At 39.6% G+C, this 16,531-nt stretch overlaps 1 protein-coding gene and 1 pseudogene across 10 annotated transcripts in view; both read left to right on the top strand.

The window, feature by feature from the left end:
• SPIDR (scaffold protein involved in DNA repair) overlaps positions 1-16,531 on the top strand; it is a 351,974-nt gene that overhangs the window by 36,146 nt on the left and 299,297 nt on the right. For all 10 annotated transcript variants that reach the window (XM_027128161.1, XM_027128157.1, XM_027128158.1 and 7 more), the window contains exons 2-5: positions 2,216-2,371; positions 3,022-3,088; positions 9,527-9,706; positions 12,199-12,356. In XM_027128161.1, the coding sequence (XP_026983962.1) occupies positions 2,216-2,371; positions 3,022-3,088; positions 9,527-9,706; positions 12,199-12,356 (561 nt within the window). The remainder of the gene's footprint in view (positions 1-2,215; positions 2,372-3,021; positions 3,089-9,526; positions 9,707-12,198; positions 12,357-16,531) is intronic.
• LOC113631572 (40S ribosomal protein S26-like) lies at positions 1,575-2,106 on the top strand (annotated as a pseudogene).

Genomic DNA, 16,531 nt, shown 5'->3' with positions numbered 1-16,531 from the left:
GCCTAATAATGATCTGTTTTCCCTGGTCCAAGATTCAGTCCATGATCATATGTTCATTTTCTTTTCATGCCTCTTTAGCCCTGCATTAATCTGGGATAGTTCCTCAGACTTTCTTTTTGTTTCTTGACCTTGCCATTGTTGAGGTGTATAGGCCAGTTATTGTGGGCTTGTTTGATATTTTCTCTGTTTAGATTTAGGGTATGCATTTTTGGTAGTAATACAGTGGAGGTTGTCCTGTATTCTGGTTGTTGCCTCATATTAAGAAGCATTTGATGCTGGTTTACATCAACATTCATGACTTGATTAAGATGGTGTCTGACAGGTTTCTCCACTGTAAAGTTACTGTTTTTCCCTTTGGAATTAATAAGTAATTTGAGGGGAATCATTTTGTGATCATGTATATATCCTCTTCATCCTCAAACTTTTACCCACTAGTTTTAGCATTCATTGATAATTTTGTAAATCCATGATTTATTTATTTGTTTATATCAATGTAGACTTACAGTCTTGTTTTATTCAGTAGGTTATAATCCTTTACTGTCATTATTTATTTGATGCTGGAATGTCCCACATTTGGCCAGTGAGAGCCCCTTCATTCAGGCTCATGTGTCCTTTTTACATGTTCTCATTATTCCTTGGGCACTTTCTCACTCTCTGGCTCAAGATATTTCAGGCTCATTTTGTCCTTCCCTGTCCCATCCCTGGTATCACCCACTTGGTTAAAGAGCTGACCTGGGCTGATTTAATGTATTAAAGAGGTATTCTGGAGTTAAAAATGTGTGTGTGTGTGTGTGTGTGTGTGTGTGTGTGTGTGGACTCTGAGTAGGCCAAATGATATTTTCCAGTTTCTTTACTGTCCTAGATAACTAAGTGAGCTTTCTCAGAGCTGTCAGGTAACTGAATCCTGACAGGTGTCTGTGGAGGGTAGCACCTTCTTGAGGATAGATACCTCTTCCTCTTGCAGTCCTGCCCCACCATAGGAATTTCTGCATGAGAAGGAACATGCTTAGACCTGTTAAGTATTAAAATACCATCTATGTTATGGCTGAATTTATTTTTATGAATTTGTTCCCTTCTTCCTAGTTAAGAAAGTTTTCATGGTATATTTTAATCTTAATTTATTTTTTTAAACTACAATGGCACTGGATGAGGGATTTTATTTCTGATTTGGTGGTCAGCTCATAGTAGTTGACCTTAATTTGATTCCCAATGCAAATATAAAATTTTCCTTAAAATGCAAATTTAAAAACTTACAAAGTGAGTATTTGTCTGTCATAGACATTTAAAAAAACAAAATGGCTTGAGGAAAGAAGTCAGTGTTGTCACTGTTCCTGGATATAAACTCCTTGGCTCCTTTGGGTCTTCTAGGGTGGATCCCTTGCCCTTTCTATTTCTGGTGCATTCTCAGGCTGCCTGCTCCCCTTCCTGGTGAACACCAGATGTCTGTGCTCAGTCCTCCTTTGCTCCCTTGCTTCTCTCAGCTTCTTTCCTCTCAGATATGATACCATGCAGAACTTTGGAGTGTTCATTGTTTGTCCTCACACGCTTGTATTTTGGAGTTTGTTGTCTAGTTGTGTTGTCCACGTGCTTGTGGTTTTGCTATCTCGTGACTCTTTCTTTCTGTGGCGGTTCAGAGACGTTTAAAAACTCTGCCAGTCCTCTCTTGCCTTCTCACTTCCAGGATGACCAAGAAAAGAAGGAACAATGGTCATGCCTAAAAGGGCCACAGACATGTGCAGCCTGTTCGCTGCACAACTGTTCGCGACGTGTGCCCAAGGACAAGGCTGTTAAGAAATTCGTCATTTGGAACATAGTAGAGGCCGAAGCTTTCAGGGACATTTCTGAAGCCAGTGTTTTCGATGCGTGTGCACTTCCCAGACTGTATGTGAAAGTACATAACTGCACGAGTTGTGCCATTCACTGCAAGGTAGTCAGAAATCATTCTCAGAAAGTCTGGAAGGACTAAACATCGTGACCTTGTTTTAGATCTGGGGGTGCTGCCCCACAGCCTCCACCAAAGCCCATGTAAGGAGCTAAGTCCTTAAAGACTGAAGAAATACTGTTCTTTGAAAAGACAATAAAATGGAAATAATACTTAAAATAAAATAAAAGCTATGCTGCCACCGATGCCATTTCTGGGCTTCCACAGTGTTACTGTATATTTAGTGAAGTTGATTTCACTGGTTTTTTTTTTCTTTGAAAACCATTTCTACAGAGAAAAAGAAATTGGGATGTAGAATACCCATCCTTTCCAGGAGAGAGTCCACTGCAGTGCAGACGAGCAGGTCTCAGGACCGTGGGGGCAGAAGCTTCCCTCTCTGAAGCATGGCTCAGGTGTGGAGAAGGATTTCAGGAGACTCCTGAGACTCTGGTAAAGTCATAATATTTTTTTCCCTGAAATGCTGAAGGGCAAATCTGAGATTCCTGAGAGTTCAGGCCACTGTAATTATATTTCTTCAGAATTCCCTTCCTTATTTTCTTTCAGAACACTGTAATTGGTGTGTTACTTTTTTCTCCTCATCCTTGAATTCCTTAAAAATTGTGGCATAGCAGTATTCACCTCTTTCTGTCATGTAGAACCTTTGTACTTCTTTGTAAGTGAAGGATACATACTGAAAATGTTCTCAGAAGATGAAACTGTTGAGCATCCTTCTCTTTAAAAGAAGTATTTATGAAATGCTTACATATTTAGAATCTAATGGCAGCGAGATATTCTGGTTAATTTTGGTGTATGTGGTAACTTTGAAGTACTCAGCATAAGAAGGAGTACTCACCACTAAAGGTTAGACAGCTCAAGGTTAGATAGCTCTCTGTTTAGATTCTGGAAAAATACAAAAATGCACTGTAAGTATTTGCTTTGGGACTACTTGTTGGTAAATAAAGGAAAACAGAGGAATATGTTAAAGGGGTGTAGTGTAAGTTCTTGAATATTTTATGTAATATTGTTGGTTTTTAGCCCTTGTCACATAAACTGCTACATCATCACTAATTATCATTATTGTTGTCATTATCTGCCTGCAGTCATTAACAGCTGAAAAGAAGACTACTACAGAAAAACACCTTGAATTATCCTCTGGACCCAAGACAGGTAATATTTTGTTGATTTCTTGGCAGAAAAGGTATAAGGCTAATGTATCCTCCTTTGATTTATTTGCTTTCTTTTAAAAAGATGTTTACATAGTTTGGGTAGGCTATATATTCATGGTTAAGAAAACACCCAAACAATGTAAAAAGGTATTGTTTTGAAAAAATCTCTCATCTTTGTCACCATCCACCCCATTTTTTCTGTGTCATGTAGGTAATTATTAAAATTTTTTGTCTCTTTCCTGGGTTCACTGTTATCAACAGAGCCCAGTAGGCAAGCTCAGGTTCATAGCTCCAGGGTTTTAAAAAGAATAATAAGATCATAATAAAGTTATGATCTATGATATAAGGACTATACTACTTAGTCAATGAAATTCTTACTTGGCAAATTAGTTAGGGAAGGCTTTCAGTTACAGATAGTAGGAAGTTGTATTGGAGTGTTTGAAGAGATGGGTTGAATTTATCCCCTGCAACAAGAAGGACAGGGGGCCAGACTCATTTTGAGTTCTGCTGCCTTAGTGTAGGGTTTGTTTTTGCAGTTGTGAGGTAGAGGCTGAATTCTCCAGGCTCAATTCTCAGGAAAAGTATAGGCTTGGAGGATTTTCTCCAAATGAACTTTTCCTCTGAGAAGGAGTACTCTCCCTAGGACCTCTGCCTTGGCCAGAGCCTTTTACATAGGGTCACCTCCACTAAAGGGACATCAGTGAAATTAAGGATTTTTAAACATGTATGTTGCTGCTCAAAGAAAATTGGGATTTTGTTAGGAAGAAGAGGGAGTGGATATCAGGGAGGCCACTGGTTCTGCTGCTACACTCAGTTACCCTCTGGGCAGGAAGGATGAGGGCTTGAGACTTCAGGGATCTCATCTGACCCTGAAGTGGCCTGACTGTATCTTGAGTGTGGGGTCTTGAGATAGCAAGCTAAACATGCTGAGCCTCAGTTTCTGCATCTGGAAAATAGGCCTAAGAATTGTGTATCTCATTGCGTTATTGTGAGTTTAAAAAATAATAATAATCAAAATGCCTAGTTCAAAGGTTTACACTTAGTAGGTGCTTAATGGCAGCAATTGCTGTTGTGTTTGATGGCAGAGTGGGAGAGCCGCTCAGAGTCCTGTGGGGTGGGGAAGCTTTCTGTGAGTAAGAGACTCAACACTTTAAGCTGTATTATTACTTCACTAACATTTAAGGGGGTTCTTTTTATGCAATTGAAGAATAAAATTCCCCTAATCTTTTTGATTCATAAAATGCTGTATTATAAAATACCATAGTCTTCTGATGGCACTACAGAATTTAATTTTTAATATTATTAGTGCTCAATGTTGTGATTTTCAAAGATCAATTTAATTCTGATTTCTAAACTGTCATAATGTATGGAGAGAATAGTATAGTTGATCCTTGAATGACTGACATGGGGGGCTGGGGCGCTGACCCTCCACACAGTCAGAAATACGCCTGTAACTAACTTTACAGTCAGCTTTCCTTGTCCGCAGTTCTGCATCAGCGGATTCAACCTACTGCGGGTCATGCCGTACCGTAGTGCATATTTATCGAAAAAAATCTGTGTGTAAGTGGATCTGCGCAGGTCAAACCTGTGTTGTTCAAGGGTCAACTAACTATTTTCTTTTACAGATGTGGCTTCTATCTTTTTTTGGAGACTTAAAATTGGTGTAGTCAAATTTAACTTGGGGAGAGAGAAATATTAAATAAGCTGCTACCTTGTATTTAATTTCAAAAGGATCTTTTGAGATGATTTCCCATGCCAATATATTCAACCTAAAACCTACTCTGCTGTGCTCTCGATTCTGTGGAATGATCAGTAGATTCTCATGGGCTGAAAGAGCTTGTATCCATGTATAATTAATTTATTTACAGCATAAGCAGGTTGTTAAGAACAGAAAGTATTGTTAATAACTTAACAGAAGCTTACAAATAGAAATTGATAGAAAAGGGGACTCAAGGCATTTCCTAGAACTGGTTCATTTTAAAAACAGTAACTTCTAACATATTAGTTTAAGACAGGCTATTAACAAAACTTCTAGGATGCGGAAGTAATATTTTTATGAGAGCTGGGAAGCAGAAGTGGGGGAACATACTTTTGCAAAGTGTGCAAAAAAGGGGGAGTCTCCATTTCCTTGTTTCCGCATCTCTATTTCCTTACCTGTAAGGCACTGAGAACCAGAGAAGGAAAGGGGAGGAAATGGAGGAGAAGAGAAGGGGTGAGAGAAGTGAGCAAATGAATGTTGGCAAAGGATCTTGCCAGAAGGTTTGAGGGACGTGGAAGAAGATAAAAACTTGAAATGAAAGAGGCTGGAACCTTTGTAGTTAGTGATTTTCTTTAAAAGGCAAAACTTTAAAAAAGTGTATTTACCAAGCAAAATGAAACTATGTAATAAAAAGAAGATAGTGTTTATTTTTTTTCTTGAAATACCCTGCAAAATATGTTCTCAAAATATTTATTTGTTATGGAGTCAGAAATCTCCTTGAGAAGCATTAGTAAATTTTTATGTATGTATTTATTATTATTATTTAAAAAAATGTCTAGTCAGGTCTTCTGCCCATTTTTTAAAAAAATTCTTTTTTTTTTATTATTATATCTTTTTTTGGCTGCATCAGGTCTTAGTTGTGGCACGTGGGCTTCTCTGCAGTGTGGCGTGTGGGCTCTGTAGTTTGCGGCACGCAGGCTCTCTTATTGAGGTCCGCGAGCTCAGTGGTTGTGACACGTGGGTTTAGTTGGCCCACGGCATGTGGGAATCTTAGTTCCCCAGCCAGGGATCAAACCTGCATCCCCTGCATTGGAAGGCAGATTCTTTACCACTGAACCACCAGGGAAGTCCCGCATTAGTAAATTTTTAAATTATTATTTCTTGATGTGCTTTTCTCCCTGTTGGACCATAGATTTTTTCAGGGCAGACCCTCCTCTATTGCTCATCTTTATATCCTAGGTGGCTAGGGCTAGGATATGGCTAGGGCTGCCATAATAAAATGCTACAAACTGGGTGTGTTTGTTTGTTTGTTGGGTTTTTTTTTTTGCAGTACGCGGGCCTCTCACTGTTGTGGCGTCTCCCGTTGCGGAGCACAGGCTCCGGATGCACAGGCTCAGCGGCAATGGCTCACGGGCCCAGCCGCTCCGCGGCATGTGGGATCTTTCCGGACTGGGGAACGAACCCGTGTCCCCTGCATCGGCAGGCGGACTCTCAACCACTGCGCCACCAGGGAAGCCCCAAACTGGGTGTTTTTAACAACAAAAACTTCTTATCTTGCAGTTGTGGAGGCTAGAAGTCTAAAGTGAAGGTATTGGCAGGGTTGCTTCCTTCTAGGATGTGCTCCAGGCTTCTTTCCTTGACTTGTAGGTGGCTGTCTTCTCCAAGTGTCTCTTTACTGTGTTTTCGCTCTCTGCATGTATGGTTCTGTGTTCAAATTTCTCCTTTTTGCAAGGACAGGTGTCATATTAGATTAGGGCCCACACTAATAATATCGCTTTAGACCCTATCTTCAAATAAGTTCACATTCTTAGATGCTGGGGGTTAGAATTTTAACATATGAATGAGTTTTGGGGGGACACAATTCAGCCTATAACACCAAGTCCTAGCATAGTGCCTAGCACACGTTGGTCACCCAGAAATGTTTATAAATACATGGTAACTACTCTCATAGTCTGGCTGATGTTGTTATGTTGTTCCTGGAATTTCGTTGGAATGAGCCTTGATTTCAAGGGCAACCCCTTTTTAGCAAGTAAAATGAATTACTGAGTAATAAATTCCTGGTAGAGGTTAACTATATAAATTATACAGTTAGGTGCCTATAATTTATAGGTTTATGAATTTGTTATATAATCTGAAAATAGTGATACCTTCCTGTCTTACTCCATTCAGGCTCTTATTGTATATAAGAAAAATACTGTAGACTGGGTGGCTTATAAACAAAAGAAATTTATTTCTCACAGTTCTGGGGGCGGAAAGTCAGGACATTGATTTAGTGTCTGGCGAGGACTCGCTTCCTGGTTCATAGCACCTCCCTGCTGCATCCTCATAGGGTAGAAGAGGCTGGGGATCTCTCTGGGGCTTCTTTTGTAGGGCACTAATTCCATTCATGAGGGCTCCACCCTCATGATCTAATTACCCCCTAAAGGCCACACCTCTTAATACCATAACACTGGGATTTGGCTTCAATATGTGAGTTTTAGGGGAACACAAACATTCAGTCTGTAGCATTCTACTTTTTCTTTTTTGATTTACTTGTCCAGATGCATAATAATGAAAAAGATTGATAATGTCTTTGGCAAGTAAGTACACAGCTTAGTTTTATTAGCTCTTTAAATCAATATGAGTTCTTAGGTTATTGTGAATAGTTTGTATTTAATTTTTTATTTTGAAGGATAGACAACTTTAGTAATTCTAGATGTTCATGGAACAAAGTAAGTGTTCAGTAAGTGTTTACTATTATTTCATGTTTTTGTGCCTTTGTAAATGTTGATTTTCCAGACATCGTTGTGTCAGTGAATCTTCCTTTCCTGATCAACATAAAGTGGAGCATCCACCTTTTTGGCGCCATCATCATTATACTGTGACATATCTCTAATACAGTATTTAATTTTTCTTTTCATGATCAACTAGTGTTGCCTTTCAGATCATGCATTCCTTGAGGGCAGGAGTTTTCTTTCTTTTTTTTTTTTGTTTCCTCAAGGTTTACTATATCAGAGGTGTTATATAAATAGGTATTTAATGAAGTCATTTAACTTTTGAGCCTGTTTCCTCTTCTGTAAAACTCGAGTTATAATATCTAATCTCTAAACTTTATACTGTATTGAAATGTGACTAAGAGAGTTTTTTTTTTTTTTTGGTTTTAGCATTATAACTCACCTATCTACTCAATAGGAATAGAAAATTTTATTTTTATTAGATACCTATTCCTTTTCTGATCAAAATCAGTAAAATTTTCTGTTGGACTTCTGGTTCCATCGAGATAGAGTCGCCCTGTTCTTTCTAGGTTTCCTGTCTATCAGAATGGCTAAAATAAAATATAGTGACCACACCAAGTGCTGCTGCTGATGTGAAAAACTGGATCAGTCACACATTGCTGGTGGGACTATAAAATGGCACAGCCGCCCTGGAAAACAGTTCGGCAGTTCATTAACAAGACTAAACGCACAATTACCATACAGCCCAACAATTGCACCCTTAGACATTTATTCTGGAGAATGAAAGTTACAGTCACATAAAATGCTGTACACAGTGTTCATAGTGGCTTCATTTGTCATAGCCCCAAACTGGAAACAACCCAGATGTCCTTCAAGGGTAACTGATTAAACAAGCTGTGGTTCATCCACACCACAGAACACTGCTCAGTAATAAAAGGAAAGTGACTGGTGATACACACAACAGCCTGGTGAATGTCCAGGGAATAATGCTGAGCACAAAAAGCCAGTCCTAAAAGGTAACACAGGTGATTCCATTTATATATTATTCTTGAAATGACAAAATTATAGAAGTGCAAAACTGCCTTGTGGTTGCTAGGGATTGGGAATTGAGGTGGGGAGGGGAGTTATCCTCACAGGGATGGCAGTGTAAGATATCCTCACAGGGATGGAGTTCTCTATCTTGACTATCAGTATCGACATTCTGTGTTGTACTGTGGTTTTCATAATGTTACCATTGGAGGGATTGGGTGAAGCATACACGGGCCCTCTCTGTTATTTCTGACAGCTGTATGTGAACCAACTATTACCTCAAAATAAGTTTAATTAATTAAAATAGTTTGCTGTTAAGTATTTTAAGCAAACTGCTGTTACCAGGGCTCCTAGTATGGCAAAGGAAGCACACAGAAGCATTCTGATTACAGATAATTATTGGTGTGGTTTGTTTTGTGGTTTTTTTTTTTTTTTTTTTTTTTTTTTTTTTTGCGGTATGTGGGCCTCTCACTGTTGTGACCTCTCCCGTTGCGGAGCACAGGCTCCGGACGCGCAGGCTCAGCGGCCATGGCTCACGGGCCCAGCCGCTCCGCGGCATGTGGGATCTTCCTGGACCGGGGCATGAACCCGTGTCCCCTGCATCGGCAGGTGGACTCTCAACCACTGTGCCACTAGGGAAGCCCTGTTTTGTGTTTCCTTATGGCTTGATGAAATATTCTACGAAGTTTTATAGTTTGGTAATTATTCGAAGGTTATTTTTGAGTTTTCATTTGTGCTCCAGTCATTTTCCTTGTCTTTTATGACTTTTCTCAATCATTTTGACTTCTTTTTCTTCTTGTAATTTGGCTTTAATTCAAAGAATCTTAGCCAGGTTGTACATAGACCTTCAGTTTGGAAGATTTGAAATGACATTGCTTTCACTATCAGCAGAATATTGTATATTTGTGACTTCAGCAAAGTAACATGTATAAAACTTCATTTTGATCAATAACTGTATCAATTGGCCATTTTTATATTTTCCCTTTTTCTTTTGCAGAACCTACCACATCTAAGAGTACCAGTGGGCTTACAGCTATAACATGGAGTTCCAGTGGAAGTGATCTGTCAGATGAAGATAAAACAATTTTGAAATCACAGAGAGAGAATGGACATGGTTCTAGAATAGGCAGGTTTTATAGCAGGAATATTTTCTCTCCAGAAGATGGGGCCAGTGAAGGTAAATTGATAATTTTGTAAGAAATTTAGTTTCTGTTATAGATTAGATTTTAATAATGGAAGAAACTTACACTCATTTTCTAATATTGATACTTAGCATTTTTAAAAATATTACTGAGTCGCAGCCTCCCAGCCTTTTAGAAACATTTTCTCATAATATTTATCACAATAACTCTAAGAGATAAGTATTACCAGTATTATTTTTACAGTTAACAACTTAAGCTTGAACATGTTAGAACTGGTTGGATTCCACTTTGGGTCTCTTTGACCAAGCCAGTTCTCTGAAGTACAGGTACATGTTAGAGATATTGCAGGTTTGGTTCCCGACCACCGCAATAAAGTGAAAGTTGCAGCAAACCGAGTCACATGAATGTTTGGGTTCGCAGTGCACATACAAGTTATATTTACGTACTACTGTAGTCTATTAAGTGTGCAGCAGCATTATATCTAAAAAGAAATACACGTACCCTAATTAAAAGGCACTTTATTGCAGAAAAAATGCTAACCATCATCGGAGCCTTCATTCAGCAAGTCGTGTATTTTTGCTGGTGGAGGATCTCGCTTCAGTGTTGATGGCTACTCACTGAAGGCTGGGGTTGGTGTGGCAGTTTCTTGAAATGAGGCAACAATGAAGTTTGCTGCATCGATCGACTCTTTCTTTCATAAACGATTTCTCTGGAGCTTGCTATGCTGCTCGATAGCATTTTAGCCACAGGAGAACTTCTTTGAAAATTGAAGTCAGTCCTCTCAAACCTTGCTGCTGGCTTTATCAACTAAGTTTTTGTAATGTTCTAAATCCTTTGTTGCCATTTCAACAGTCTTCACAGCCTCTTCACCAGGAGTAGATTCCATCTCAAGAAATCACTTTCTTTGCAGATCCATAAGCAGCAGCTCCTCACCTGTTAAGAGTTTTATCCTGAGCTTGCAGCAATTCAGTCACATCTTCAGGCTCCACTTCTAGTTCTACTTCTCTTGTTATTTTCACCACATCTGCAGTCCTTCCTCCACTGAAGTCTTGAACCCCTCAAAGTCATCCATGAGGGTCAGAATCCACTTCTTCCAAACTCCTGTTACTGTGGACATTTTGACCTCTTCCCACTGAATGAATCACAGGTGTTGTTTTTTTTTTTTTGCGGTACGCAGGCCTCTCACTGTTGTGGCCTCTCCTGTTGCGGAGCACAGGCTCTGGATGCGCAGGCTCAGCGGCCATGGCTCACGGGCCTAGCTGCTCCGCGGTATGTGGGATCTTCCCCGACCGGGGCACGAACCTGTGTCCCCTGCATCGGCAGGCGGACTTTCAACCACTGCGCCACCAGGGAAGCCCCACAGATGTTCTTAATGGCATCTAGAATGGAGAATCCTTTTCAGAAGGTTTTCAGGTGACTTTGCCCAGATCCATCAGAGGAATCACTGTCAATAGCAGCTATAGCCTTGCAAAATGAACTTCTTAAATAATAAGACTAGAAAGTTAAAATTATTCCTTGATCCATGGGCTGCAGAGTGGATGTTGTGTTAGCAGGCATGAAAACAACATTCATTCCATTGTACACCATCTTCATCAGAGCTCTTGGGTGACCAGGTGCATTGTCGATGAATATTAATATTTTGAGAGGAATCATTTTTCCTGAGGAGTAGGTCTCAACAGTGGACTTAAAATATTCAGTAAACTATGTTGTAAACAGATGTGCTGTCATCCAGACTTTGTTCTGTTTATAGAGCACAGGCAGAGTAGATTTAGCATAATTCTTAAGCGCCTTAGGATTTTCAGAATGGTCGATGCGCATTGGCTTAACTTCAAGTCACCAGCTGTTTTAGCCCGTAACAAGACAGTCAGCCTGTCCTTTGTAGCTTTGAAGCCAGGCACTGATTTCTCCTCTTTAGCTGTGAATGTCCTAGATGGCATCTTCTTCTAGTAGAAGGCTGTTTCATCTGCATTAAAAATCTGTTATTTAGTGTAACCACCGTCATGAATTATCTTTGCTAGATCATCTGGATGACCTGGTGCAGCCTCTACATCAACAGTCACTGCTTGACCTTGCACTTTTATGTCATGGAGATGACTTCTCTCCTTAAGCCTCATGAACCAACCTCTGCTAGCTTTAAACTTTTCTTCTGCACCTTCCTCACCTGTATCAGCCTTCATAGAATTGAGGAGAGTTAGGACCTTGCTCTGGATTAGGCTTTGGCTTAAGGGAATGTTGTTTCTGGTTTGATCTTCTATCCAGACCATTAAAACTTTCTCCATATCAACAATAATGCTGGAGAAACTCTAGAAGAATACAAAAACAACTAACAGAAGTAGTTACCTGAGAATTGGGGTAGGGGTAAGAGTTGGGAGAAATGGGATGTTTATAGATAAGAGTAGGAGTATACTTTCTGCTGTCTTTTAATATATTTTAAAACTGTTGAACAACATGGATCTTTTACAGCTATAGAGGAAGAATAGATTTCAAACACATTAAAGATATTTAAAATTAAAATTGTATTTTTTAGATGATCTCCAGGTTATTGACTGGGAGATTGACAGTGACAGGGAAGATACATGTGATGAATTTGAAGACTGTGAGAGTGTGGTGGAAATATCTGACCGTGCTTCTTGTACAAGCAGTCGTTCTTTGACACCTCCAGAGATGCTGCTTGAACTTCCTAAGGTAAGAACGAATTGTTTCCAACTTTCCATTCTGTCTATGGCATTTGTTAGTCACAGCCTTTGGTATTTTGTTTGAAACTCCTTCCTCAGGGACTACCACTTTTGACTCTGTGGATTATTTTGTTCTTTACCTCCTTTTCTCTAAATAACATGCTTGTAATGTGCTTTTTAAAAAATATATATATTTATTTTACTTTTGGCTGCCTTGGGTCTTAGTTGCGGCCTGTGAGATCTTTTGTTGTGGTGCACCGGCTTCTCTCTAGTTGTGGCACATGGGCTCCAGAGTGCATGGGCTCTGTAGTTGTGGTGAGCAGGCTCACTAGTTGCGGCTCGTGGACTTTAGTTGCCCCGCGGCATATGGGATCTTAGTTCCCTGACCAGGGATCAAACCCGTGTCCCCTGCATTGGAAGGCAGATTGCTAACCATTGGACCACCAGGGAAGTCCCTGTAATGTGCTTTTAAACGTGGATAAATACTGAGTACTTTTCTCCTCACCCACTCTCGCCTCTGCTACACGTGGGACTTTCCCATCCCTCTGTTCCCCCAGGACAGATGTCTCATGGTCTGGTTACATTAGATTCAGCATTATGCAATTCTGAATAATAATATTCATAACAAGACAACTATTAATTGTGATTTTCCTTCCCACCTTTTCGTTTTTGTTGGAGTTAATCATTTGGGTTTTTGTTTGCCTAATTTTACTTATCATGAATAAAACTCTTAATTTTACTTATCATGAATAAAACTCTGATTTTTCACCATTGTTCAGTTCTCCCATTAAGATTTTCACACATAGCAGGCATTCTACTAGTTCTTTAAAAAAAAGTTTAAAAAATATTTTATTGAAGTATAGTTGATTTACAGTGTTGTGTTAATTTCTGCTGTATAGTAAAGTGATTCAGTTATATGTATTCTTTTTCATGTTCTTTTCCATTATGGTTTATCACAAGATACTGAATAGAGTTCCCTGTGCTCTACGGTAGGACCTTGTTGTTTATCCATCCTATATGTAATAGTTTGCACCTGCTAATCCCAACCTCCCAATCCTTCCCTCCCCCACCCCTCCCCCTTGGCAACCACAGGTCTGTCCTCTATGTTTGTGAGTCTGTTTCTGTTTTGTAGATATGTTGATTTGTGTCATAGTTCGGATTCCACCTATAAGTGATATCATATGGTATTTGTCTTTGTCTGACCTACTTCACTTAGCATGATAATCTCTAGGTCCATCCATGTAGCTGCAAATGGCATTATTTCATTCTTTCTTACGGCTGAGTAGTATTCCATTGTAATTATATACCACATCTTCTTTATCCTTTCAGCATTCTATTCGTTTTGTTTTTATGGAGAACTGTTTCCCACAACCTCCTAGCCGCTCTAATTTCAACTCAGAGTCCTCTGTGCTTTGTGAATGTAGCCACCCTTGAGTCACCCTTCACCGTCTTTTGGGGGAATTCCCTTCACCTCGCTCCTGCATGGAGCAACTTTATCCTGGACTCCTCTTTCTTGGTTGTTACTCTCATTTTGATTGAGCACATCTTCCACTAGCTTCCAAGAAAGGATTGATGGAAGATAATTTTTTGAGACTTGTCATGTCAGAAGATGCATTCATCACACTTTAATGTGTGATTGAAAATTTATATAGAATTTTAGGTTGGAAATTATTTTTCTTTAGAATTTTGAAGGCATTGCTTCATTGTCTTCTAGTTCCAGAGTTGCTATCAAGAAGCCTGAAGCTCTTCTCACTCTTGATCTTTTAAGTTTTTCTTATTCCTTGTTTTAAACTGTTTGATTGTGATATGCCTATAGGTGTGGTTTTCTGCTTGGAGTTCATCAAGCTTCTTGGATCTGTGGTTTGTCTGGGATCCCCAGGCTCACTTCTGGGTTCAGTGATTTGCTAGGAAGACACTCAGAACTTAGCATACAGTCATACTCACAGCTATGATTTATTACAGTGAAAAGATACAAAAGTAAAATCAGCACTCTTCCAAGAGTCTTTTTCCAGTGGCGTCATACAGGGGATGCTTAACTGCTCCAGCAGAGAGTTTTGACAGTATATGTGCAGTGTTGTCTGCCGGGGGTGCTCATCGGTGACTCAGTGCCAACGGTTTTTATCAGGGGAGCTCTCTGCCTAACATGCGCCAGAATTTCAGTTTTCAGGATGGAAAACAGGTATTCAACATAAGCCATATTGTTTGCACAGGTTAGGCACAGGGAGATACTCTTATCATTGGGGAATGGTGGGAATCATCCTGAAATCTAAGTTCCCAGAGGTAGGCAAGGACCAACATTGTAAGCGGGGCTTTCTAGGGATACCTGTCTCGGGTCTGCTAAGTTAACTCTCCTCTTCACATGGGTTCAAAGGTTTCATCACATTTGGAGGGTTTTTTGCCTTTATTCAACACTTTTTTTTCTGACTCCCTTTTCCTTTCCTTCTGTGACTCAAATTATACGTATGTTATTTAGGCTCCTTGATATCGCATCATGTATTATCGACACTGTGCTCATTTTTTCCCCTCTCTGTTTCATTTTGAGTGGTTTCTATTGCTATACCTTCAAGTTTGATAATCTTTTCTTCCTGTAGTGTCTAATCTGCTGTTAATACTATCCAGTGTATTTGTCAGCTCTAAAAGTTTGATATGTCATTTTATCTTGTCCATGTCTCTCCTTAACACGATCATACATTTGTCTGTGTTTTGAACATAAAGAGTATAATAGTTGTTTTAACGGCTTTTTCGGTAAATCTGTCATCTGTGTAATTTCTGTGTCTCTTTCTATTGATTGGTATTTCTTTTCATTATGGGTTGTATTTTTCTGCTTCTTTATTTACATGCCTGGAAATTTTTCAGTAGATACCAAATATTTTGAATTCTATGTTGTTGGGTGCCGGATTTTTAAAAAAAATTATTTTAATTTTGGCTTTGTTCTGTGGTGCAGTTACCTGGAAACAGTTTCATCCTTTTAGGTGTTGCTTTATGATTTATTAGGTGGGTCTGGGGAAGTACACAGTCTTATATTCCACTACTGAAGCAAGACCTTCCTGAGGTCTGTGTAATTCTCTGAATTATGGGTTTTTTCCAGTCAGGTTAACGGTTACGGATTCCTGACCCTGTGTGAATAGTGGGCACTGTTCTTCTAATACTTCCAAATGGTTCTTTCGCTGGTCTAGTGTTGTTTCTTTATATGCACATGCTGATCAGTACTCTTCTGTACACTTGAGGGGGATGATTGGGGTTCTCTGTGCAACTCTGGCTTTTCTGGTACTCTGTGCTATGAACTCTAGCTGCTTTTGTCTCCATGGACTCTCAGCTCTGTCTCTTCAACTCAGGGAGCTCACCAGGTTCCACCTCAGTTCTCCCTCCCTACTGCGTGGTTTGGAAATTCTCTCAAGAAAGTAAGCTGGGGCAATTAGAGAGCTCAGTTCGTTGTTTCCCAGCTTTCAGGGGTTAGTGTTCTTCTTGCCTGATGTCCCATGTCTTGAAAACCATTGTTTCAAGTATTTTGTCTCTTTTCTTTTCTTTTCTTTTTGATTGTTTCAGGCAGGAGGATAAATCCATTCCCTGTTATTCCATCATGGCCATCAACCTGATCTTTCCAGGCAGTCGAGCACATGAAAAGGTGCTCATCATCATTAGTCATTAGGGACATGCAAATCAAAACCATAATGAGATCTTACTATGTACCCATTAGTATGGCTGTTACCCATAAATGGGAAAAAAAGTGTTGAGGATGTGGAGAAATTGGAACCCTTGTGCACTACTGGTGGGAATGTAAAGTGATGCAGCCACTGTGGAAAACAGTTCGGTGGTTTCTCAAAAGTTAAAAATAGAATTACCATATGACCTAGTAATTTTGCTTCTGGACATATACCCAAAAGAATTGAAAGCAGGGACTCAGACACTTGTACATTGATGTTCATAGCAGCATTATTCACAATGGCCAAATGGTGGAAACAACCCAGATATCCATCAACAGATGAACGAATAAACAAAATGTGTGTGTATGTATATTGTCTACTAAAGAAATATTCACAGCATAAAAGTTGAGAGTTATGTTTTATTCGGCACGAATTTTTAGGACTTCAAGCCCGGGAGGCAGCATCTCAGGTAACCCTGAGAGAACTGCTCCGAGGAGGCGAGGGGGGGAGCCTGGTTATATCGGAGTTTTGCAACCAAGGG

This window comes from Aethalodelphis obliquidens, unplaced genomic scaffold, assembly GCF_003676395.1.
Source record: "Aethalodelphis obliquidens isolate GAN/ISIS:26980383/991018 unplaced genomic scaffold, ASM367639v1 scaffold33, whole genome shotgun sequence".
NCBI classification, from domain to species: Eukaryota; Metazoa; Chordata; class Mammalia; order Artiodactyla; family Delphinidae; genus Aethalodelphis; species Aethalodelphis obliquidens.
The sequence above is the reverse complement of the archived record's forward strand: the minus strand, read 5'-3'. Positions and strand labels throughout refer to the sequence as shown.